Genomic DNA, 24,864 nt, shown 5'->3' on the forward strand with positions numbered 1-24,864 from the left:
GCCATGGAGGGCGGCCCTGGGGTGGCACTGACATGGCCTCGGAAGACCAAGCCCGCCCGCAGGGACACCACTGCCCCCACTCCACGAGGCTGGCAGTCACCCTGTGCATGGGCACCTAGTACCTTCTCTGCAGAGGAGGCTCTGGCCTGGACTGGATCCAGGGCTTGGATTCAGATCCTGATTCCACCAGCTGGGGCTGTGTGACTTTGGACTTGGCCTTCATCTGAGCAAAGAGCCCCAGCCTGCGGCAACCACTGGGGCCGAGCAGGGCGCAGTCACTGGAGCCCTGTGTGATCTCCGGCGGAGGCTCCACCAGCATTCGGGCTGTCCGGGAAGAGGGGGCAAGAGGGGGCAAGGGGGGCAAGAGGGGGCAAGAGGGGGTGGCTTTTGTCCTTCTTTCCCTTTGGATCTTTAGAGGAGAAAAGCCTGGCTACAAGGTGTCTTCAACACACAAAACTGCCCAGAAATGCTCTAATTCTACAAACAGTTTAAAAAAATTAACCGAGTTAGCAGCCAGTTAGCAGAATTATGCGACCTTAGGATACATTTTATGGGCCAGGCATGGTGGCTTACGCCTGTAATCCCAGCGCTTAGGGAGGCTGACATGGGAGGATTGCTTGAACCCAGGAGTTCAAGACCATATTGGGCAACACAGTAAGACCCTGTCTGTACAAAAAGTTTTTTAAAATTAGCTGGGCATGGTGGCTTACATCTCTGGTCCCAGCTACTCAGGAGGATGAGGCAGGAGAATCACTTGAACCTGGGAGGTGGAGTGAGCTGAGATCGCACCACTGCACTCCAGCCGGGGCGACAGAGGGAGACTCTGTCTCAAAAATACAAAAAATTTATGCAACCTTTTTTTTTTTTTTTTGAGATGGAGTCTCACTCTGTCGCCCAGGCTGGAGTGCAGTGGTAAGATCTTGACTCACTGTAACCTCCACCCTCCGAGTTCAAGCGATTCTCCTGCCTCAGCCTCTGGAGTAGCTGGGTTTACAGGTGCCTGCAACCGTGCCCGGCTAATTTTTTTTATTTTTAGTAGAGATGGGGTTTCACCATCTTGGCCAGGCTGGTCTTGAACTCCTGACCTCATGATCCACCCGCCTCAGCCTCCCAAAGTGCTGGGATTACAGGCGTGAGCCACCGCGCCCAGCCACAACCTTTTTTTTTTTTTTTTAAAGGAAACATCTCAAAATCTGTGGAGAAACAAATATAAATTTCAAAAGAACAAATTTTTTAAAGAAAAAAAAAAAGCCAGCATTAACATGGGACACCCTTTAAAGTTGTGACCATTTTTGCTCCTAAACCATCCTCTGCAGCTGGAGAGTGGGGTGGGGAGTGAGGGTGGGAGGGAGGGGGGCCTCCACCTAGAAGAAAACAAAATCACTCACCTCTGACCCACCCACAGGGTGCATGGCAGGGACCGCCTCCAACTCCCACCCCCAGGGAGCGGCCCAGGGGCGGCCCACTGAGCCCTGGCCCCAATCTCGATGAGGCCCTACATGGCGGCCCTACCCACTTCTCCTATGCAGTCTTCCCCACCCCCACAGCACAGCCGAATTCCTCAGAAGCTCTGGCCAAGCATCTCCTCTGACCCCAGGACATGCTTGGCCCTCCCCCTGCTCTAATCAGACAAGTCCCTTCCGGAACTCCAGGGTGCAGAGCAAGGGCTGGGCCTTGGGACCCTCAGCTATGGGCTCTGTGGCCATGTAGCGTTGGGCCTCATTTCTGCATTTGACAATGGGATGGTAGTAGCTGTACAGCCTTAGCCTAAAGACCTGAGCACAGGTGAGACACCAGGTATGGTGTCTGGCACTTAGTAGGCACTCAACAAATACTCGAGGAAAACACACAGAACCATTCCCATTACATGTATCTGTAAACCAGGCTTGCAGCCCTCCCTCTGGTCTCCAGTCTAGGTCCCCCCGCAGCAGGGCCCTCTCTGGAAAGCTCCTGTCTCCCTTTGAGTACCTGACTTTCAGAAGTCACAACAAACGCCCATTTTTTCTGTTGCCAGCTTTCCTAGTCCCCTTTGAAAAGGACAAAAATGTCAACAACACATAAACCACATATAAGATGGCCAATTGATAGGAAAAATGACCAACTTCATCATTTAAAAATGGCGAATTGGGCCAGGTGCGATGGCTCACGCCTGTAATCCCAGCACTTTGGGAGGCCGAGGTAGATCACTTGAGCCCAGGAGTTCGAGACCAGCCTGGGCTAACATGGGGAAAACCCATAGCGAGGCATGGTGGCGCACGCCATAACCCCAACTACTCCAGGCGCTGAGGTGGGAGGATCACTTGAGCCCAGGAGGTGGAGTTTGCAGTGAACTGAGATTGCACCACTGTACTGGGCGACAGAGGGAGATCCTGACTCAAACAACAACCAGGCAAATTAGGCCAGGTGCTCATGCCTGTAATCCAGCACTTTGGGAGGCCAAGGTGGGAGGACTGTTTGAGCCCAGGAGTTCAAGACCAGCCTGGGCAACATGGCAAGATCCTGTCTACAAAATGTAAAAAATTAGCCAGGTGTGGTGGTACGTGCCTGTGGTCCCAGCTACTCGGAATGCTGAGGAAGGAGGAATGCTTGAGCCCGGGAGGTTGAGAAGCCTGGGAGGTTGAGGCTTTAGTGAGCCATGGCTGCGGCACTACACTCCAGCCTGGGCGACGGAGTGAGACTCCATCTCAAAATACATACATAAAATAAAATGGACTAGAAAAAAAAAGGCAAATTAAAACCAATAATGAAGTATCAGTTTTGACTTATCAGATTGGCCAAACAAACAAACAAACCATTTGCTAAATCCACCAATACTGAGTGAGGAAAGGTGCCTCACGCCTGCAACCAGGAGCAGGGGGCCAACGTCCTGGGGGCAATTGGGTAACAGCGCTCAGAACTCAAACTGACCCTACCTTTGACCAGCTATTTCCCTTCTGATCTAACAGCAGCCTCTGTGAGCACGCAGGGCACACGCACGGGAGGTTCACTCGCTTAAGAGCTAAAAACGACAGGCCGTCCAAGTGTCCACAAACATCAGACACCAACACAAAGGGAGGTGAGCCGATGCGGCGGCTCACAAAACTACCAGAAAGATCTGTCGGCTCTGTGTGTACTGACATAAAAAATACTGCAGACATAAATAAAAAAGCAAGCTGCCCCCACGATACTCAATTGACAAGAAAAGAGGATATACACATATATTTTAAAAACCACTTCTGTTCTGAGGGTGGCTGGGGAGTCTGGAGGGGTGCAGGGGGACTGGGCAGTTGTGGCCTGGTGGGTAGGGACTGGGAGGGAGTAAGAGAAGAGGGAGAAGGAACACAGTCCACTGAAACCCAATGTGAGTGTTATCCATTAGCGCAGGACTGAAACCCGATGTGTTATTCATCAGTGCAGGATGCCCCACGCATCCGGAGATGGGCTTTGGAGCATCCTTTGCCCCAGCGAGGTGCGAGGTGCTCCGGAACTTGCGAGGCTTAGCTGCCCACACACGTGGGACAGACTGTTGGGTGGCTGGTCCCTGTACCGGCTCCTGAAAGGACATTTGGGCACTTGATACACACCCATAAGGTGCACTCTAGGAAGGTGGAGGCAGGCCTGCTGCAGGGGGTCGGCTTCAGAAGCAGGTACTTCTTTGGGGTGAGGTCAGACATCTGCCTGGGTGCTTCTCTGGAACTGCCTTGGGGAGAGCTTCCGTCCGCACTGGGTGCCACTCAGTCTGCCGTGCTTTTTATGTACGCTGACTTTTGTTGTGCTGCTGAAGAATATCTTTCCAGTTTGATGATTTTTCAGGTAAAAACACTACCTTAGAAATCTGTGATTTCTTCACCCGTATCTAAGGTTAACCCTCTTCCGGCCATTTGTAAATACTCCATTCTACTTCTGCGTATTTTCGTGGTTTGCCTTGGAGTCCCTCCCTCGGCCTGGAATGCCTGGTAGTGTGTGGTCCCCGTGAGAGGAAGCGGAGATCAGAGTGAGCTGTGTTCCCACCCTGCCAATTGTTGAATGGTTCTTTCTTTCCTTGGCTCCTGGAGAACAACTACATTCTTATCTACCAGGCTCCACTGAGCGGGCGGGAGGTGGGGGCGGGGGTGGGAGTGGGGGCAGGGGTGGGGGTGGGGGTGGTGAGAAATTATGTCGTATTTTGATTAGAATGACACTACAGATTACTTTACTTTGAAGAAAACTGCTGCCTTTGTATATTTAATGCTTCCATCCAGGAAGTGTCATTTTTTTAAGCCTCAAACATTTTTTGGGATAATGCTTGGTAGTTTCTCTAGCATTATCTGAGACTAACATCTTCTGAGACTCCCGGGTTTTGTAGACTCGGGGCCTCCCATGCTCCCATCCCTCCCAGTTATCTCCCTGTACGTGGAGCAGACAGGAATCAAGGATCATGCCCCTGCACCTGTGGGTGCCCCCCCACCACTGTGCACCTACGGGTACCCCACCTGCAGACCATGCCCCTGCCCTCCGAGACATTCTGAAGCAGACCGATGGAATCAAGTTTAGGAAGAAAAATGGCATGGCCTGGGGCTGGTGCAGGAAGGAAGGAAGCTGGATGGGGGACAGGTCTCTTGGGCAGCCTTTGGAGGAGGCAGGTGCTGGGCAAACAAAGAGGGTGCCTGCAGGTGCTGCAAGGTCTGCAGGTGGGGTACCCACAGGGGCACAGGGGTTGGGGGGCACCCACAGGTGCAGACAGGCTGGAGCTGGAGTGCAGGTAGCTGGGGGAAGAAGGGAGGGAGATGAGGTTGGACGTGCTGGGCCCCACCAGTCTGTGTGGGAGGCCTATCTATCTGAGGCTGTCATAAAAATGCAGGTGAGAGAGGGGGCTAGGCTTGGAGGTGGGTCCTCCAAAGAGCCGCATCCAGGGTGTATGGGGGAGCCCCGACTCCAGCCAGCCGTTCCAGCCTCAGAGGTTGGCCGTGCCCTGGGACGGGGTGACTGCTGGGTCTGGATAGGTTGGCAAAGCAGGGCTGAGGACATGAGCAGGAGGGTGGCTCGGGGCCTATCCCAGGTCCAAGAGGAGTATGGCTGTTCAACACAGCTGTGTGACGTTGTGACTAAACACCATATCCTACAATAGTCGTTCATGTCATTAATTTAGATGCCACTAAATTGTTAACTATTTCAGTATCATTTCATTATTATTATTATTATTTTTTTGCAGAGATGTTGCCCAGGCTGGTCTTGAACTCCTGGGCTCAAGTGATCCGCCCACCTCAGCCTCCCAACGTGCTGGGTTTCCAGGCTGAGTCACTGTGCCTGGCAACATTATTACTTTAAACTGCAATCGTGACTGTGTAGTGCGCATACTCTGTTACCCACAATGCATGGAACATGTTTAAAAAAGAGGAGGAAACTTCCTGTCCGTTTCTAGAACGGAGCTTTCAGACTGCTTGTCTGGCGAGCGACTGCCGAGCTGCGCTCTGTCCTAGTGTCGGTGCACTGGAGGCGCAGTGTCGCATCTTAACCAGAAACCCGGTGCCCTTAAGTGGCACCCCTTACTTTACCAATGCAGTTTCCAAGGTTTTAAGGAAAGTATTCTTACATGAAGTAAAAATATCACACAGATAATTCAGTTAAGCATGCTCAAATATTCAAAACACAAGGAAAGCATCAAGATACTTCGCAGATCATTAAACAACCCAACTGCATGAACCACTTTAGTCTTTTCCTAAATCCTTCACAGGGTGAATCAAAAGCCCTATGGACTTATGCTGAAATGTATCTTTCTTGCTTGCTTTTTTTTTGAGATGGCGTCTCACTCTGTCGCCCAGGCTGGAGTGCAGTGGTGCAATGCCAGCTCACTGCAAGCTCCGCCTCTCGGGTTCACAGCATTCTCCTGCCTCAGCCTTCCGAGTAGCTGGGACTACAGGCGTCCGCCACCACGCCCGGCTAATTTTTTGTATTTTTAGTAGAGACAGGGTTTCACCGTGTTAGCCAGGATGGTCTCGATCTCCTGACCTAGTGATCCACCCACCTCGGCCTCCCAAAGTGCTGGGATTACAGGCATAAGCCACCACGCCCGGCCTCTTGCTTGCTTTTTAATTGCAACACCGATGCTAAGAAATACCAGCCATTGCCAGGCATGGTGGCTCCTGCCTGTAATCCCAGCTATTCAGGAGGCTGGGACAGGAGGATTGCTTGAGGCCAGGAGTTCTAGCCCAGTCTGTGCAACATAGTGAGACCGTGTTTCTAAAATAAATAATAAAGAAAAAATAAATACCAGCCACCCTGTCTCAGCCTAGGGAGGCAGGGGCATGGCAGGGCCTGCATCTGGCCACCTCCTCCACCTGCTGAGGCCCCCAGTGCTTCCCCAGCTTTCCTGCCAAGAGGCCCCAGTGCTACTGAGCTGCAGGCAGCAGGCTCTTGAGGACATGACCTCACTCACAGGGCTCAGGGTCTAAGACTCTGTTAAGACAGGCTCCTGGAGCCGGGTCATAGGGAGGCAACATGACCCCCACAGCCAGGAGATGGACAGCAGGTCTGCTGAGGGCTCTGGGCAGCTTCTCCCTCCCTGATTAAAAGAAAAAGAATCAGGAGAGAGAGGCCCTTCACCTTTTGGCCTTCTCAGGGGATGGTGGGAGTGTCTGCAGCCATTGCGGAGCCATTAGGAGAAAAGAGAATCCCAGAGGGGCCACCTGAGGCCCGTTGACCTGGGACTGAGGGCTCCGATGAGCTCCTGGGCCTCAGTCAGCGCGTCCTGCCATGGGGCCGTGCATGCCGCCTGCTGAGACCATTTTGGGCACTCGGGGTACGGACCCCTCAGTTCCCTCCTTATTTTAGCGAAGCGTGTCATTTTCCACAGTTACCACGAGGAGATAAAGGCCGGGAAGCGCTGGTTCACGTCACTTTCATATCCTGTCCTGTGACTTGTAGCTAAAAGCATCTTAACTGATCCACACCAGCCCGCCTTCCCTCCCAGGCCACCCACACTCTCAGCCTCGGTGGACGTGTGCCGCTGTGTCAGGAACGCTCCTTCCTGCAGCACGGCCTCGGCCCCAGGTGACTCCTGTGGTCACCAGCTCCCTGGTCTCACAGAGAGCTTGGTGGCCCTCTTCACTCTCTGCCGGATCTGCTTTCTGAGGCGCCAGCCCACCATTTTACAATCCGCTTTCTCAAGCCTCCTACACCGCTCCTTCCTCCTTCAGAGCCTGTGGCCGGCCTCGGGCTCTCAGCCTGGATGCCGAGCATGTAAGAGGAAATGAAAGGAATCTGCCAGAATCATTTCCCATCACCAGGCCAGCTGCTGGGACCACGGACAGCCTCCCTGGGGCCTGTGCACTCCCGCACGGTGGAGGCTGCCCTGGCCACTGCTGCAGACCCTTTGCAAGGGCGTCTGTCCAGCAAGCAGCTCAGAAGTCGGAGCAAGCATCTCCCTCAGGCCCAGGGCAGGTGCTTGTGGCGCTCTAGGACTCGGAGGGCAGGTGCTCGTGGTTGCTCTAGGACTCGGTCCCCAGGCAGGGCAGGTGCTTGTGGCGCGCTAGGACTCGGAGGGCAGGTGCTCGTGGTCGCTCTAGGACTTGGTCCCCAGGCCTGGGTTCCTCAGCTGAGATGCATACCCACTGCACCTGCAGCCACTGCCTGCCCAGCTGCCTGCTATGTGGACAGAGCCCTTGGTCTCTGACCCAGAAGCCTTCTGTCTCCCGCCAGGCTTGCTTGTCAGCTTGCAGGCTGGGCAAGTGCACAGCACTGGCTTCAATCAACCTTCTGGCTTCGGCGCCCACCTCTGCCTCTGTCCTATTAAAGGCCAGCCCTGCACACGGGCACCGAGCCCCTTCCCCTGCCTCCTCCAGGACTTCTCTCCTGAGTCATCCCATTTCCCACTGCCTACCGGCAGGCTTTACATGACAGCTTGTGAGCCTCCCCTCTTGACTCCACATCTTCATAAATATGGCCTCTTTTCACTGCTGATTTTCAGAGCAAAGTTTCTTGGATATGTTGTCCATCCCATCTCCCATCCTCTCCCCAAGCCGGGAAGGATTGAATGAAAATTCTACTACCCCCCGAGACCACACTTAAGACCACCAGTGACCTTCACCTTGCAAAAAAGCAGGGGCTGCTTCTCTGTCCTGACCTAACTGGACCTACCTGTAGCGTTCCACTGCACAGTTTAACCACTCCTTCCCTCCTAATAACTTTTTTTTTTTTTTTTTTTTTTGTAGCGACAGGGTCTTGCTCTCTCACCCAGGCTGGAGTGCAGTGTGTAATCACAGCTCACTGCAGCCTAGAACTCCTGGGCTCAAGTGATCCTCCTGCCTCTGTCTCCCAAAGTGCTGGGATTACAGGCATGAACCAGTGTGCCCGGCCCTTTTTTTTTTTTTTTTTTTTTTGAGATGATGTCTCACTACATTGTCCAGGCTGGTGTGGAACCTCTGAGTTCAAGCAATCCTCCCACTTTAGCCTCCCCAAATGCTGCAATTACAGGAGTGAGCCACTGCCCGGCCTATAGCAATTTTCATGTCAGACAAAATAGGTTTTTTGGTGAAATACAACATGAGGGGTTATGAGGGATGTTACATACTGGTAAAGGGAGGAAAAGATCAAGAAGGCAAAAAACCTGAACATGTATGCGCCTAACAGTGGACCTCAAAACACATAAAGCAACAATTGACAAAAACAGATAGATTGATAATTGTAGTTTAAGAACTAATATTTCCCTCTCAGAAGAGTTAAAATCACAGTAATTTAATTCTCTGACCAGAATGTAAAAATATTAGAAATCAGTAACAGACAAAAAAATAAAATTCCACAAATCTAGAAACTTAAGGAAAAATTCCATTTAAGTTAAAGCAAAATGAGTTGAGTTATAAGTCCTACAAGGGAAAGACAAGGGAAACATGAGGATGTTGAGATTTATGAGACATGGTTAAAGCAAAGCAACGCTTGGAGGAATATGCATTTCTTTGGCTGCATTGATCAGAAAACAAGACAGATTTCAGACTTGAAGAAGGCATCACGAAGCTAGCACTCTCCACTATCCTTGTAAATCATCCAAAAGCAAAAAAAAAAAAAAAAAAAAAAAAAAAGATAATGAAAAGCAAAAATGCAAACTTCATTTTCATTAAAACTAAGAGCTAGAATTGGTGGTGGTGGTGGGGGCTACCAAAGGCTGCAGGAACTCGTCAAGGGCTGTGCCAAAGACATGCAGATGCCTCGTTACAGACCCCAGAAAGAGCAGAGGGCATTTCTCAAAGGCAAGGGCACGCCCTGAGGGTAGGACCTAATTCCTTGTTTCAGGAGTAGGAACATGGGCTGGCAGCAAGTGCTTCCCTGACCTTGTTCCGTTCCTGGAAGAGAGGAGGGAGAGTGAACCAGGAACAGAACAGGCCCTATCTGCAAAGTGCAGTATCTGTGGGGAAAGGGAAGAGAGAAGCTGTATCAGCTGTTAAAAGCCTGATAGGTGGAGACTTGTATTTAAAGCTAAAATCAACGACATGACTCTGCTGGGCTGCAAGATGGTTCTGGCTTCATTTTCCATACAAACTTTTTCAAATAGCTAGTCAAGTAAAAATTTACCTGTTCTAAAGATGAGGCCAGGCACGGTGGCTCATGCCCGTAATCCCAGCACTTTGAGAGCGTAAGGTGGGAGGATCACTTGAGCCTAGGAGTTCAAGACGAGCCTGGGCAACAGAGCGACACCTTGTCCCTACAAAAAACTAAAACAATCTTAGCTGAGAGTGGTGGCATGTCCCTGTGGTCCCAGCTACTTGGGAGGCTGAGGTGGGAGAATCACTTGAGCCCAAGAGGTCAAGGCTGCAGTGAGCTGAGATTGCCACACTGCACTCCAGCCTTGGTGACAGAATGGGACACTGTCTCTAAAAAGAGAAAAAGAAAAAAAAAATGAGGGGGGAGCCAAGAAACGAAAGTGCTCCAAGAGAAAAGGAGAAAGGAAACAAGCAAACGAATGAACACGAACGTCTCCAGAAGAACTTTCCATTGAGTTGATGAAAATTTGGACAAAATGTTTTGTGGTGAATTAAAAACGCAAGGAGGCGGTGCCCCTAAGAATCCTGAGCACAGAGGAGAGCCACGGAGTGCAGGTGGGAGGGTCAGGAAGACGGAGTGGGACGCGGCTGCGTGGAAGACAGAGAGAAACGCGCCACATTCGTGATGCCAGCACTGGAGCACACGGGGAACGGAAGCCACACAACCCCATTCCTTCCTAAGGCAGAAGTGAAGCTGCGTCAACCCTAAGAACACTTACAATAGTGTTTGTGGGGAGGGGCTGGGGGAACCAGACTCAGACAAGCCAAGTCTAAAAATTATATACAAAAAAGGCCGGGCATGGTGACTCACGCCTGCAGTCTCAGCACTTTGGGAGGCTGAAGCGGGAGGATCGTTTGAGCCCAGGAATTTGAGATCAGCTTGGGCAACATAGGGAGACACCATCTCTACTAAATTTTTTTTTTTTTTGAGGCAGAGTCTCATTCCGTCACCCAGACTGGAGTGCAGTGGTGCAATCTCAGCTCCCTGCAACCTCCACCTCCCAGGTTCAAGTGATTCTCATGCCTCAGCCTCCCAAGTAGCTGGGATTACAGGCATGCGCCACCAGGCCCAGTGAATTTTTGTATTTTTCGTAGAGACGGGGTTTCACCATGTTGGCCAGGCTGGTCTTGAACTCCTGACCTCAACTGATCCACCTGCCTTAGCCTCCCAAAGTGCTGAGATTATAGGCACGAGCCACTGCCTCCAGTCCTCTCTCTACTAAATTTAAAAAGAAAGAAAAAAGAAAAAACAAATACATGCAAATAACCAAGAAAACCCTGAGAGAGAAGGATAAAGAGGAGATCCTACATCAGCCAGACATGTAAAAGGACCAGGAAGTGACACTGATTCTGACCCAATGGAACTGCCTGTGAACAGACTGAGAGTGGCCGAACGAACCGTCCGGATATAGCTCCAAACGCACATGGAACATTTAGCACCATGACAAAGGTGGGAGTCCGAATACGTGGGAAGCGTGAGCGATGGAAAACTGGGAGCCATTGCCACTTTGGGGGTTAATAAGAAGTGGTTCTGGCCAGGCACGGTGGCTCACCCCTGTAATCCCAGCACTCTGGGAGGCCGAGGTGGGTGGATCAACTGAGGTCAGGAGTTCGAGACCAGCCAGGCCAGCATTGTGAAACCCTGTCTCTACTAAAAATACAAAATTAGCCTCGAGTGGTGGCGGGTGCCTGTAGCTCCAGCTACTGGGGAGGCTGAGGCAGGAGAATCATTTGAACCCGGGAGGTGGAGCTTGCAGTGAGCTGAGATCGCACCATTGCACTCCAGCCCGAGCAACAAGAGCAAAACTCCATCTCAAAGGAAAAAAAAAAAACAGACAAGATAAAAAACAAGGACATTAAATTACATAAAAATAAAAAATATGAACATAAAAAACACCATAATAAACATTTAAAAACATGAAGAACTGGTAGAAAACATTTAAATTGTTGTCACCAAAAAGGCCTAATTTCTATCACATATAATGAGCTGCTACAAATCAATAAGAAAGACCACAATCTAATATACAAATGGGCAGATAACTGAAGAACAGGGAAAGGAAGTGGCTCCTAAACACACACGAAGATGCACGACCTCCCAGCAGAGGCGCTGATGCCAATCCCGCTGCCACCGGCAAAAGTTCCGTGTGGCTACAGGACTCTCAGACACTGCTGCTGGGAGCAGCCTCTGGGTGGGCGGCGGAGGCTGAGGCGATGCTGTCCACCACACGTGGCACGCGGGCAGCCTTGACTAAGCAAGCCCCTGGGGCACGTACACGTGTGTTTTCACACACACTGCAGCCTGTAAGGTTACTATTCTAACAGTATCTGTGACGGTAAAGGACTGGAAATAGCCTAAAATGCGCATGAAGGAGAGAATGATTAAATGAATGAGGCACACCCTCATGACGGAAGACAGAAGCTGTAAGGTAAGAAGGGGACGCCCTCCATGCAGGCACACAGGAAGGACGCACGCTCCCGCCCCAACCACATCACATGTCCCGCAACTCCAGCTGCCTCGAAGCAGCATCTGTTTCCCTCCACCCTTCTCGCTACATCACAGACCCATGCAGTCCCCACAAGGTGCACCCTTCAAACAGACTTTTCTGAAAACTTCCTGAGACCAGTAGCAGGAGCTGGCACTGTGACCTGCTGAGTTTACCAGGCCTATGACTTAGGTGCAGAGAAGAGTCTCAGGGGGGCAACGTCCGCGCAGCAAAGCAGGACGAGGATGAGGATGCGGCTGACACTTGTCTGGCCCGTGAGGCTGAGCATCACTGGGGTCGGCCTGGCTCTTCCCCGGGAGCATCGCTGGGGTCGACCTGGCTCTTCCCCAGGAGCAGGGCCGTCTAAAGTGCACCAATGCCCACGCGTTTCACCTGGGCTCCATTCTAAGTCAGCCTGCGCCCGGGTGTACAGTGCTCCATTCTAAGTCAGCCTGCGCCCGGGTGTACAGTGCTCTATTCTAAGTCAGCGTGCGCCCGGGTGTACAGTGCTCCATTCTAAGTCAGCCTGCGCCCGGGTGTACAGTGCTCTATTCTAAGTCAGCGTGCGCCCGGGTGTACAGTACTGCGCTAGGAAATGGCATGGTTTCTGCCCTTCAGGGCTTTGCACCATAACCCGGGAAACACTCAGGTGCCAAATGAGAGGTAAGGAGACTCCATGCATTACTCAACCAAAGTGCAGGGATTTCAGGGTGCAGGAGGCACGCAGGGTGCTGACCCTCCACATGCCCCTTGGAGAGGGTGGCCCTCGCCAGCTGCCAGCTGTGGGCAGCTCCTGGGGAGGGCAGTCTCCTACCTGGAGCTGAGTTACCCTGGGAGGTGACACCAGAAGGGCTGGATCCCAGGTCTAGCAACCTCCATGTGTCCTGCAGGGTGCCACTGGCAAAGGAGGAGGAGCTGTGGGATTGGCGACCATGCTCCTCAGGGTGCTCGGGAGCCTGGGGTGGCTTTGGGGACCTGTCTTCTTTCTGCCGCGGTGATTTACAGGTCACCGTGTGGATGCTGTGTTGTGTCTAGAAAAGACATCATCGTCTTGAAAGCCACCCTCTCCAACCCAGAGGAAGCCACAGGACTCCCCCCAACCACTCCCCTCGGAGCAGGAAGGCGACAGTGGGCCTGGCTTAAAGGCCCAGGCAGATGCTCCCAGGATCACCCAGGAGAGGCAGCTGCAGACAGGGATGCATCCGGGGAGCGAGTCTCAGCGCTGGGAACGCTGAGTGTGGGCAGGGCCTGAATCTCAGTGCTCGTCTCAACACTTAAATGACAAAACATGTCCAGGGCAGAGGCTGTTTCGTTTCGATGGGGAATGAGCTGAAATGCAGGGCAGATACCCTGAGGGGCACAGAAAGGAAAGGCCAGCGTGGGCCCCATGTGCTTTAGGGGTCCCGGGGCCCTCCCAACACCCTTACCACCCTTGTGGAACCACCCGGCAAACGCTCTGCAGCTCACCCTGCCATTGTGAGCAGTCCCTGATGACGGCACAAAGGCAGGCATGCAGAGCGAAGGCCCCTCCGAGAGGCCCAGAGCACCCAGGCCCCGGCTTCCCTGCTGGCCACACCCCACACAGCTGCACTTGCTCGGGCGCCGCCACTCTCACCTTCGGGCCTTGCAGGGCGTCAAGTCTGCTGCCCACCTGTGCTGAGCGGGGCTGGTGCTTTCCCAAGTGTCTGGAAGGAGCCTCATCCTTGGCACTCTTGGCGTCCTGCCGTGGGGATTTAAATGAGAGGACTCTGGTATTCACATGTACTGATGGTGCATGTCAGTGAGTTTTCCCACAAGATTGGGAAGAAATGCCTTCCCACATTTCTGGTATTAAAGACTCACATCATTTGGTGACAGCCCGGACTGAAGGGACCTGTTTCCCAGACAGGAGGAATGGAGCAGGCTTCCCCAGTCATTCATTCCCAGGAGCCTCCTCTGTAAGGCCAGGGCAGCCTATGCATGGCCTGCCTGGGGTGAGAGCCCCCTGGCCCAAGATGGACACGAGTGGCCCCCAGTGACACCACCTGGCCGATCCTGCTTTTTTTTTTTTTTTTGAGACGGAGTCTCGCTCTGTCTCCCAGGCTGGAGTACAGTGGCGTGATCTCGGCTCACTGCAACCTCCGCCTCCTGGGTTCAAGTGATTCTCCTGTCTCAGCCTCCCAAGTAGCTGGGATGACAGGCACCCACCACCATGCCCGGCTAGTTTTTATATTTTTTTTAGTAGAGACAGGGTTTCACCATATTAGCCAGGCTGGTCTTGAACACCTGACCTCAGGTGATCCGCCCGCCTTGGCCTCCCAAAGTGCTGGGATCACAGGTGTGAGCCACCACGCCTGACCTGATCCTACTTCTTGAACCTATCACTGGTGCCTCTGCCCGCCCCATGCCTGATATCTCCCCCCTTCTGGAGGGAAGACTGTGGAAAGGAAGCCAAAAGAGGGCACTAGGGAGCAAACCCTAAGAACATGGAAAGGAAACGTGGAGGAAAACAGAAAGGGAAATTCAAAGCAGTGGGACCTGTACAGAGCCATGGACAATAGATGGCCTGCAAGGAGGCTGTGGAACGAGCCCAGCCCTGCCCCTTCCCAGGCACACCATGAGTGTGCCCACAACGGTGGATGCAGAGTGTACTCAGCCCACGTTTACCAACGTTTGCCTGTTCACCCGAGGAATGCACATGCATGAGGTCTGATGTAAGGTCCCTGATGCCAGTGATCACGGGCACAGCCTGATACTTGCTGCCCCCCGGGCTTCGTCCCCGGTGCCTTCTGATCAGACCCTTTGCCTGTTTGTCACAGGGTGATTTGTCTTTTTCTTATTGATCTGTAGGAGTTCTTTTCTGTATTTGTATCTTATTTCTTCTCATATGGCACCATTTACTATTAAAAATAAAGAGGAACCCCTTGGGAGGCTGAGGCAGGAGGATCACTGGAGCCCAGAGTTCTAGGTTCCAGTGAGCCTGGATCACACCACTGCACTCCAGCCTGGGCAACAGAGCAAAACTCTGTCTCAAAAAATAAATAAATAAAAAATTAGGCTGGGCACGGTAGCTCACACCTGTAATCCTAGCACTTCGGGAGGCCGAGGTGAAAGAATCCCTTGACTCCAGGAGTTTAAGATCAGCCTGGGTAACATATTGAGACCCCCTATCTGTACAAAAAAAATTTAAGAATTAGACAGGTGTGATGACGCACACCTGTGGTCCCAGCTACTACGGAGGCTGAGGTGGGAAGATAATGTGAGCCTGGGAGGTCCAGGCTGCAGTGAGCTGTGATGTCATCATGGCACTCCAGCCTGGGGAGCAGAGAACCTGTCTCAAAACATTTTTTTTTGAGACAGAGTCTCGCTCTGTCGCCCAGGCTGGAGTGCAGTGGCGTGATCTCAGCTCACTGCAACCTCCGCCTCCTGGGTTCAAGCGATTCTCCTGCCTCAGCCTCCCGAGTAGCTGGGATTATAGGTGCCTACCACCACAACTGGCTAATTTTTGTATTTTTAGTAGAGATGGGGTTTTGTCATGTTGGCCAGGCTGGTCTCGAACTCCTGACCTCAGGTGATCTGCCCGCCTCAGCCTCCCAAAGTGGCTGGGATCACTGGTGTGAGCCACCACACCCAGCCCCTTTTTTTGGGGCGGGGGGTGGGGGACGGAATCTCACTCTGTCACCCAGGCTGGAGCGCAATGGCACTATCTCAACTCACTGCAACCTCTGCCTCCCGGGTTCAAGTGATTCTCCTGGCTCAGCCTCCCGAGTAGCTGGGATTACAGGCGCCTGCCACCACGCCTGGCTAATTTTTTATATTTTTGGTAGAGATGAGGTTTTGCCATGTTGCCCAGGCTGGTCTCGAACTCCTGACCTCAGGTGATCCACCCGTCTCGGCCTCCCAAAGTGCTGGGATTACAGGCGTGAGCCACTGGGCCCAAATATTGGCCACATTTTTTTTAAAAGAAAAATAAATTTAGGCCAGGTGTGTTAGCTCATGCCTGTAATCCCAGCACTTTGGGAGGCTGAGACAGGTGGATTACTTGAGGTCAGGAGTTTGAGACCAGCCTGAGTGACACGGTGAAACCCTGTCTCTATTAAAAAACAAACAAACAAACAAAAATTAGCCAGGCATGGTGGTGCGTGCCTGTAGTCCCAGCTACTTGGGAGGCTGAGGTGGAAAGATCACTTGAGCCTAGGAGACAGACGTTGCAATAAGCCGAGACTGTGCCACTGCACTCCAGCCTGGGCGACAGAGCAAGACCCTGTCTCAAATATAAATAAATAAATTTTAAAAAGAAATAAAAAAGGAAACACAAAGCAGTCTTGGCTCCATAGAGTTTTCTTTTCTCAGTTTTAAGAGTTATTTCTTATGCCTGTAATCCCAGCACTTTGGGAGGCTGAGGCAGGAGGATCACTTGAGTTCAGGAATTCAAGGCCAGCCTGGGCAACATGGCAAAACCCTATCTCTACAAAAAATACAAAAATTAAGGCCAGGCATGCTGGCGGGCGCCTGTAATCCTAGCTACTTGGGAGGCTGAGGCAGGAGAATGGCGTGAACCCGGGAGGCGGAGGTTGCGGTGAGCCCAAATTACGCCACTGCACTCCAGCCTTGGGTGACAGAGCGAGACTGTGTCTCAAAAAAAAAAAAAAAAAAAAGAATAAATAAGAAAGGATAGCCAAGAAAATTTTGTAAAGGAACAGAAATAAGGTCAAGCTTGCTCTAACAGATATTAAAATAGGTCACAAAGCCACAGTATTTAAAGCGGTATAGTACCATTTCAGGAACAGACAACTCATTGGAACTGTGCAGAAAACCCCAAAATCAATGCAGAAGCTGAACTTCTCAAGGCTGCAACATGAGACAGATCCACAGTCTACAAAACACTGCCTGACTTTTCAAAAAGACACGGAAAGGCGGAGGGAGTGTTCTGGGTTAAAGGATGAAAACACAAGAGCCAGATGCAGTGGGAATTCGGGACTGGCTCTGAGGTTACGGAAAATTAGCAAGGAACACACATAAATCACCCACAGAAGAAGAACTATAAATGGCCAATAAATAGATTAAAGCATTTAATGTCACTAAGGATATAAGAAATTTCCTTCTTTCTTTGTTTTTTGGTAGAGACGGGGTCTCGCTGTGTTGCTCTGGCGGGTCTTGAACTCCTGGGCTCAAGCAGTTCTCTCACCTCAACCTCCTGAGTCTGGGGTTACAAGGTGTGCACCACCACACATGGGTAATTTATTTTTATATTTATCTTTCTGTAGAGACAGCCTGGCTTTTTTTTTTTTTTTTTGAGACGGAGTCTTGCTCTGTCGCCCAGGCTGGAGTGTAGTGGTGCCATCTCGGCTCACTGCAGCCTCTGCCTCCTGGGTTCAAGCAATTCTCCTGCCTCAGCCTCCCCAGTAGCTGGCATTACAGGCGAGTGCCACCATGCCCGACTAATTTTTGTATTTTTAGTAGAGACGGGGTTTCACGTTGGTCAGGCCGGTCTCAAACTTTTGACCTCATGATCCACCCGCCTCGGCCTCCCAAAGTGCTGGGATTATAGGCGTGAGCCACCGCACCTGGCCATCTTGCTATCTTTTTAAAGATACAAGTTGTGGCTGGGTGCACTGACTCATGCCCATAATCCCAGTACTTTGAGAGGCCATGGTGGGCAGATCGCTTGAGCCCAGGAGTTCAAGACCAGCCTGGGCAACATGGCAAAACTCCATTTATACAAAAATTAGCCATTAGGCATGGTGGTGCACACCTGTGGTCCCAGCTACTTGGAAGGCTGAGGTGGGAGGATCACTTGAGCCTAGGAAGTCGAGGCTGCAGTGAGCTGTGATTGCACCACTGCACTCCAGCCTGGGGGACAGAGCCAGGCCCTGTCTCAAAGGAAAAAAAAAAAAGAAGTTTTTGGGTTCTGGGTGACAGAGCCAGGCCCTGTCTCAAAAAAAAAAAAAAAAAAAAAAAGATAGAAGTTTTTGGGTTTTTTTTCACTTATCATACCAGATTAAAAAAATAGTACCCAGATATGCAAAGCTATAGTAAAACATATACATGATACAATTTGTAATGAAAAAATAAAAAAAAAATGGGGGCTGGGCACGGTGGTTCATGCCTGTAATCCCAGCACTTTGGGAGGCAGAGGCGGGTGGATCACCTGAGGTCAGGAGTTTGAAACCAGGCTGGCCAATATGGTAAAACCCCATCTCTACTAAAAGTACAAAAATTAGTCAGGCGTGTTGGTGCATGCCTGTAATCCCAGCAACTCAGAAGGCTGACCCAGGAGAATTGCTTGAACCCGGGAGGGGGAGGTTGTAGTGAGCCAAGATTGCACCACTGCACTCAAGCCTGGGCAACAGAGCAAGACTCTGTCTCAAAAAACAAACAAACAAACAAATGAAAACCAAAACCAAACCAAAACAAAACAAAAACCCAGCAGAAAACACATTGAAATGTTACTAATAACTATATCTGGATCCTGAAAATTGGAGGCTTTTTATGTTGTGTTTATTGTAATCTGAAGTTTCTGTAATGAAAACGACACAATTAGGGAAATATTTTTAAAAATGCATGTCTTAGATGAAGGGGTGTTACCTGAGCTGTAAAATGGGGCTGCACCTGTCCCAAAGGTGGGCTGCGATCCAAAGGCCTCCTGGGCTCCTCGCCTGGCTTCCGGGCCTCAGGGGCAGGAGGGAGGGCGTGGTGCAACAGCCACCCTGGGAATGGGATGGGGACAGAGTTTGTTCTCTGTGCATCACTTCTGGATTCCTCTTGTGCTGAGTGCAAACACTCAGAAAGAACAGCATGTTCCTTTTCAAAACCAAAGTAACTTCCATTACATCGAGAACTTGGGGAGGGCGGGACAACAGTGAACTGTGACACACAGCATTTCGGTAGAGCTCTCGCACACACAATGCCACGCCCCTGCCACACACAGCCCTTGCCGTCCTCACAGCGGGGGCAGCAAGCACATTCGCTAACAGAAGCACCCAGACGCCCTTTCTGTGGCAGGCACAAAGAAGAAGCAAAAACTTGCCAGGTGCGGAGGCTCACGTCTGTAATCCCAGCACTTTGGGAGGCTGAGGCAGGTTGCTCACTTGAGGCCAGGAGTTCGAGATCAGCCTCGCCAACATGGTGAAACCCCGTCTCTACTAAAAATACAAAAATTAGCTGGGCGTGGTGGTGGGCACCTGTAATCCCAGCTACTCGGGAGGCTGAGGCAGAAGAATTGCTTGAACCCGGGAGGCACAGGTTGCAGCGAGCCGAGATCGTGCCACTGCACTCCATCCTGGGTGACTCCGTCTCAAAAAGCAAGCAAACTAACAAACAAAAAGAAGCAAAAGCTTAAGTATAACAACTTAAAAGTGATGGTTCTACTCAAAGCTTCGGCATGCTAGCTTACTTAGAAATGACCCCATATCAAACGAGATCCTTTCATCAATTCCATTCATGTTATGTTATGTAAAGATCTGCTCCTTCTCTAAGCAGACACATCAGAAGACATAATTACTGAAATAACATTTCCCAGGATTACAAATCAGTTTCGTTAAACTCACTGAGGATTCCAACAAGGTTTTTGGAAGGTGTTTATAACTGTTGACATTTCACATATTGGAAATTGAAACAGACATTTTTTTTTTTGAGACGGAGTTTCGCTCTTGTCCCCCAGGCTGGAGTGCAGTGGTGCGATCTCGACACCCCCAGAACCTCCGCCTCCTGGGTTCAAGCGATTCTCCTGCCTCAGCCTCCCGAGTAGCTGGGATTACAGGCGTGAGCCACTGCGCCCGGCTAATTTTGTATTTTTAGTAGAGACGGGGTTTCTCCATGTTGGTCAGGCTGGTCTCGAATTCCCGACCTCAGGTGATCCACCCGCCTCGGCCTCCCAAAGCGCTGGGATTACAGGCGTGAGCCATGTGCCTGGTCAAAACAGAACAATTTTAAAGCGTTTTTATCAATTACCTTGAAGTCAGCCATGATGAACATATTGCTTATGATCAACATCTGAGGAGCATCGCAGGATTAGCTCTGCCCTGTGGACATCCCGAGATGGGCCCTCAAGTAAAGCATCAGTTTCTTCCAGGCAATAAAAGAACCCAAAGATGACACTTGGAAATGAACGTGTTTCCCTTGGTTTATAAACACCTGAATTTAAAAGCCATGAAGTCAGAAGATGCACGTGTGGGCAAAAACCTCCTGAAGACACTCAACACCATTGGTCACCAGGAGAATGTAAAATCAAGCCCACTATGGGATCCCGCCTCACACCCACTAGGCTGGCTGGGATCAACAGGATAGAAAACAGCCGGGTGCGGTGGCTCACACCTGTAACCCCAGCACACTGGGAGGCCGGGTGGGGGGATCCTTGATGCCAGGCGTTGGATACTGGTGTGGGCAACACAATGAGATTCCCACCTCTATTTTTAAAAGAAATTTTTTTAAATGTAAAAAAATAAAGTTTTTAAAGATATGCAATAAAAGTATTCTTAATTAAAAAAAACCCAACAGAAAATAGCAAGTGCTGGTGCAGATGTGGAGAAATCAGAACCTTCGTGCGCAGCTGGTGGGCATGGGAGGCGGTTTGGTGGCTCCTTACCAGGTTAGACACAGAATTCCCACATGACCCAGCAAGGCCACTTCTAGGGAGGCATCCAAGAGAACTGAATGTTCACAGCAATATTATTCACAATAGCCCAAAGGCGGAAACCATCCAAATGTCCATCAAACTGATGGACAAATGCCTACAGTGGCCTGTCCACCAGCAAAGAGCTCTTCCCATGGAAAGGAATGAAGTGCAGACGCCCCAACACGAGGGACCCTGAAACAGGACACAGAGGGAAAGAAGCCAGGCACAAAGGGACACATCCTGTAGGATCCTGCTGAAGTGAAACGTCCAGAACAGGCAAAGGCATGGAGGCAGAAAGTGGGTGCTGGGCGGGGGACAGGAAGCAACTGCGAATGAGTGTGGGGTTTCCTCTGAAGTGAAAGGAATTCTGGAACAAATGATGATGCTCGCACAACATTCTTGATGTGCTTAATGCACTGAACTGTATACTTTGTATACTTCATGAGCTTTCAACAGTACATTTTATATGTATAGTACCAAAGTTAAAAAAAAAAAAAAAAGAAAGCTAGTTTTTTTGAGACAGGGTCTTGCTCTGTCACCCAGGCTGGAGCGCAGTGGTGCAATCACGGCTCACTGCAGCCTCCACCTCCTGGGCTCAAGCGATCCTCCCACCTCAGCCTCCCAAGTAGCTGGGACCACAGCCAGCTAAGTTTTTTGTTTTTTAGTAGAGACAGGGTGTCACTATTCTGCCCAGGTTAGTCTCAAACTCCTAGCCTCAAGTGATCCTCCTCCCTTGGCCTCCCAAAGGGCTGGGATTAGAGGCATGAGCCACTGCACCCAGCTGAAAGCTAGGTCTTGTTTTCTCAATCCTTACTTGGTTGAAAGAAAGCTAGTTTTTTAAAAAGCTATGAAATGTGTTAAAATCTTCGCAAAGTTAGCCCAATTTTGAAGGGCTTGTTTCCTTGGTGTACTTTTTTTTTTTTTTTTTTTTTTTTTTGAGACAGAGTCTTGCTCTGTCATCCAGGCTGGAGTGCAGTGGTGTGATCTTGGCTCACTGCAACCTCCGCTTCCCAGGTTCAAGCAATTCTCCCACCTCAGCCATTTCAGTAGCTTGGATTACAGGCACCTGCCACCATGCCCGGCTAATTTTTGTATTTTTAGTAGACAAGGGGTTTCACCGTGTTGGCCAGGCTGGTCTTGAACTCCTGCAAGCCTCCTATGATCCGCCCACCTCGGGCTCCCGAAGTGCTGGGATTACCGGCGTGAGCCACTGCACCCGGCCTTCCTTCGTTTACTATTTATTGACTTCCCCTAAACTATGAAGGGTTATTCTTTACTTTCTATGTAATCTGTTCAGACAGCAAAGGTGCTGTCTTACCAGGGTAATTTTCCGTGCTTTTTGTTGACTTATTATGTCTTGATGGTTTCAGAAAACAAAGCTTCCCATGCTTATGAAAGAGCTAAGTTTCTCTATAACTGTTCTCTCCTATGTTTAAGCATTTGGTCACTTTCACGTGGGTAGCTAAATATTATTTCTCAGGTACCCATGAGTCTTAATGTTCAAATCTCCTGACATCTTTTTTTTTTTTTCCTTCTCAAAATTGAATTCTAAATGTCAAATAAAATAAAGCTTTCAGGAGACTTTTCTTTTTTTTTTTGAGATGGAGTCTCGCTGTGTCGCCAGGCTGGAGTGCAGTGGCGCAATCTCGGCTCACTGCAATCTCTGACTTCCTGGTTCAAGCGATTCTCCTTCCTCAGCCTCCCGGGTAGCTGGGATTACAGGCACCTGCCACCACGCCTGGCTAATTTTTGTATTTTTAGTAGACACGTGGTTTCACCATGTTGGCCAGGATGGTCTTGATCTCTTGACCTCGTGATCCACACGCCTCGGCCTCCCAAAGTGCTGGGATTACAGGTGTGAGCCACTGTGCCCAGCCCCAGGAGACCTTTTATATTTAAAATGATCTATGAGATGTCCTAGAAGTTCCCTGGAAAATCACAAAATTTTTTTCTTATAAAAAGAGAGGTATTTGAAATAATTAGGTACAAGGTGGGGTGTGGTGGCATGCGCTTGTGGTCCCAGCTACTTGGGAGGCTGAGGCAGGAGGATCTCTTTTTTTTTTTTTTTTGAGACGGAGTCTCGCTCTGTCACCCAGGCTACAGTGCAGTGGTACAATCTCGGCTCACTGCAAGCTCCGCCTCCTGGGTTCACGCCATTCTCCTGCCTCAGCCTCCCGAGTAGCTGGGACTACAGGCGCCCACCACCACGCCCGGCTAATTTTTTGTATTTTTAGTAGAGACAGGGTTTCACCCTGTTAGCCAGGATGGTCTCGATCTCCTGACCTCGTGATCTACCTGCCTCAGCCTCCCAAAGTGCTGGGATTACAGGCATGAGCCACCGCACCTGGCCGAGACGGGAGGCTCTCTTGAGCCAAGGAGGTCAAGGCTGCAGTGAGCTGTGATCACACCACTGCCCTCCAGCCTGCATGACAGAGGTCTCTATCCAAAAAAAAAAGTAAAAAGAAAAAAGATGTTAAGGAAATGATTAGGTTTCTTTGATGTGTTAGGATTGATGAGTGCCATGGGAAGACTGCCGAGTCGGAAGAGACGCGTGGCCTGCCCCGGGTCGGAAGAGATGCGTGGCCTGCCCCGGGCTGTGTGTGTTAGGTAACTCGTTCGTCTGAGGCACTGAGGAACTGTGTGCTGTGCTGCACGGAGACGTCCCGGGTGCCCACGGCGCTTCTCTTCATTAGAGTCCCGAAGCCATTTGCCAGATGCTGTCAGCCGGCAGCAGTCCAGAGCTAGCAGGCATAAACCCCGTCACTGCCGTTACGTTAACTTAGGTGTCACCTTACTTTAACGTGAGCTGTGCATCTCTGATGCCCAGAGTTTGTAGCAGGGCGACCGTCACTCACTCTGGGGCTGTGTTACTAGGCAGACGGCCACCGCCTGCCCCACACTTTTTGCCTCTCCACTGGATATTCTTGGTATAGTCATGGAATAGTCAGCTTCATACTTATCTGTAAATAATTTCCTCTGTAAAAATCATGCTCATCCAGTTTTAGAAATCAGATATTCTGTTTCTGGAATCTTTGAAAACAGCATCAACGTCTTGGATTAACTTTGTCTAGAACTCTTTTTTGGACTCTGTTTCCAGATGTCTACAGGACAAGCAAATGTTCCTTCTCAGTTGCATTATTCTTGCTATGAACAGACCTTTCACTTTGAAAAGTGGCAGTGGTAAATTCACCATGGCCATGTGCAGTCTTTTGTCATCCACAGTTTTTTTATTTTTATTTTTTGAGACGAAGTCTCAAAGAAGACTCCTGACCCAGGCTGGAGTGCAGTGGTGGGATCTCGGCTCACTGCAACCTCCGCCTCCTGGGTTCAAGCAATTCTCGTGCCTCAGCCTCCCGAGTAGCTGGGATTACAGGTGCCCACCACCACACCCAGCTAATTTTTGTATTTTTAGTAGAGATGGTGCTTTGCCATGTTGACCAGGCTGATCTGGAATTCCTGACCCCAGGTGATCCACCTCCCTCATTCTCCCAAAGTGCTGGGATTACAGGCGTGAGCCACCACGCCCAGCCCCATCCACGATTTTTGTGTTACTCTGATGCTCCCCAGAAAGCTCAGAAAGCTCAGAGTGCTTCATCTTGAACAGGGACTGTCTCAGAGCCTGGGAAAAGGACTGGGCAGGCACCATGGGCACAGGCTTCTGATGGCGGCATTTAGATGACACTGAGCCCATCCCAGGACTGAGTCTCTAGTCGAGAAGCAGAGGATGGTTGAGACCAAGAACCAAGATGGAGTGGAACAAGAACGGACCTCACACGATGGTGGAGGATGACAGCTTTTGATAAGGATACGGCTGATGTCTTTTTAATGTTCTACTTTCTGGATATATAGAGAACTCTTCCTCTTTCCTCTGAAGCGTACAGTCCACACAAATTTTGTAGTCTCTGCTTTTGTGAATCAAAACAGAACATTTGTAAGTGATACCTTGGTTTTTTTTGTTTGTTTGTTTTGAGACAGAGTCACGCTCTGTCGCCCAGGCTGGAGTGCAGTGGCGGGATCTCGGCTCACTGCAAGCTCCGCCTCCCCAGTTCACGCCATTCTCCTCCATCAGCCTCCCGAGTAGCTGGGACTACAGATGCCCGCCACCACGCCCAGCTAATTTTTTTGTATTTTTAGTAGAGACGGGGTTTCACCATGTTAGCCATGGTGGTCTCAATGTCCTGACCTCATGATCTGCCTGCCTCGGCCTCCCAAAGTGCTGGGATTACAGGCATGAGCCACCACGCCCGGCCAATTTTTGTATTTTTAGTAGAGATGGAGTTTCACCATGCTGGTC

General features: G+C 50.6%; 1 protein-coding gene across 6 annotated transcripts in view; it reads right to left on the reverse strand.

Annotated features, from left to right (window-relative positions):
- Window positions 1-24,864, reverse strand: part of CCDC57 (coiled-coil domain containing 57) — a 114,134-nt gene that overhangs the window by 13,438 nt on the left and 75,832 nt on the right. For 4 of the 6 annotated variants that reach the window (XM_063599504.1, XM_063599506.1, XM_063599505.1 and 1 more), the window contains exons 17-19: window positions 18,542-18,663; window positions 13,590-13,694; window positions 12,789-13,005 (exon numbers count right to left, since the gene is read on the reverse strand). In XM_063599504.1, coding sequence (XP_063455574.1) covers window positions 12,789-13,005; window positions 13,590-13,694; window positions 18,542-18,663 — 444 coding nt within the window. Of the gene's footprint in view, window positions 1-12,788; window positions 13,006-13,589; window positions 13,695-18,540; window positions 18,664-19,906; window positions 20,090-24,864 lie in introns of those variants that run through there. The other 2 variants (XR_010110741.1, XM_063599507.1) reach the window with 2 other exon arrangements.

This window comes from Pan paniscus, chromosome 19 (assembly GCF_029289425.2).
Source record: "Pan paniscus chromosome 19, NHGRI_mPanPan1-v2.0_pri, whole genome shotgun sequence".
Classification (NCBI taxonomy): domain Eukaryota; kingdom Metazoa; phylum Chordata; class Mammalia; order Primates; family Hominidae; genus Pan; species Pan paniscus.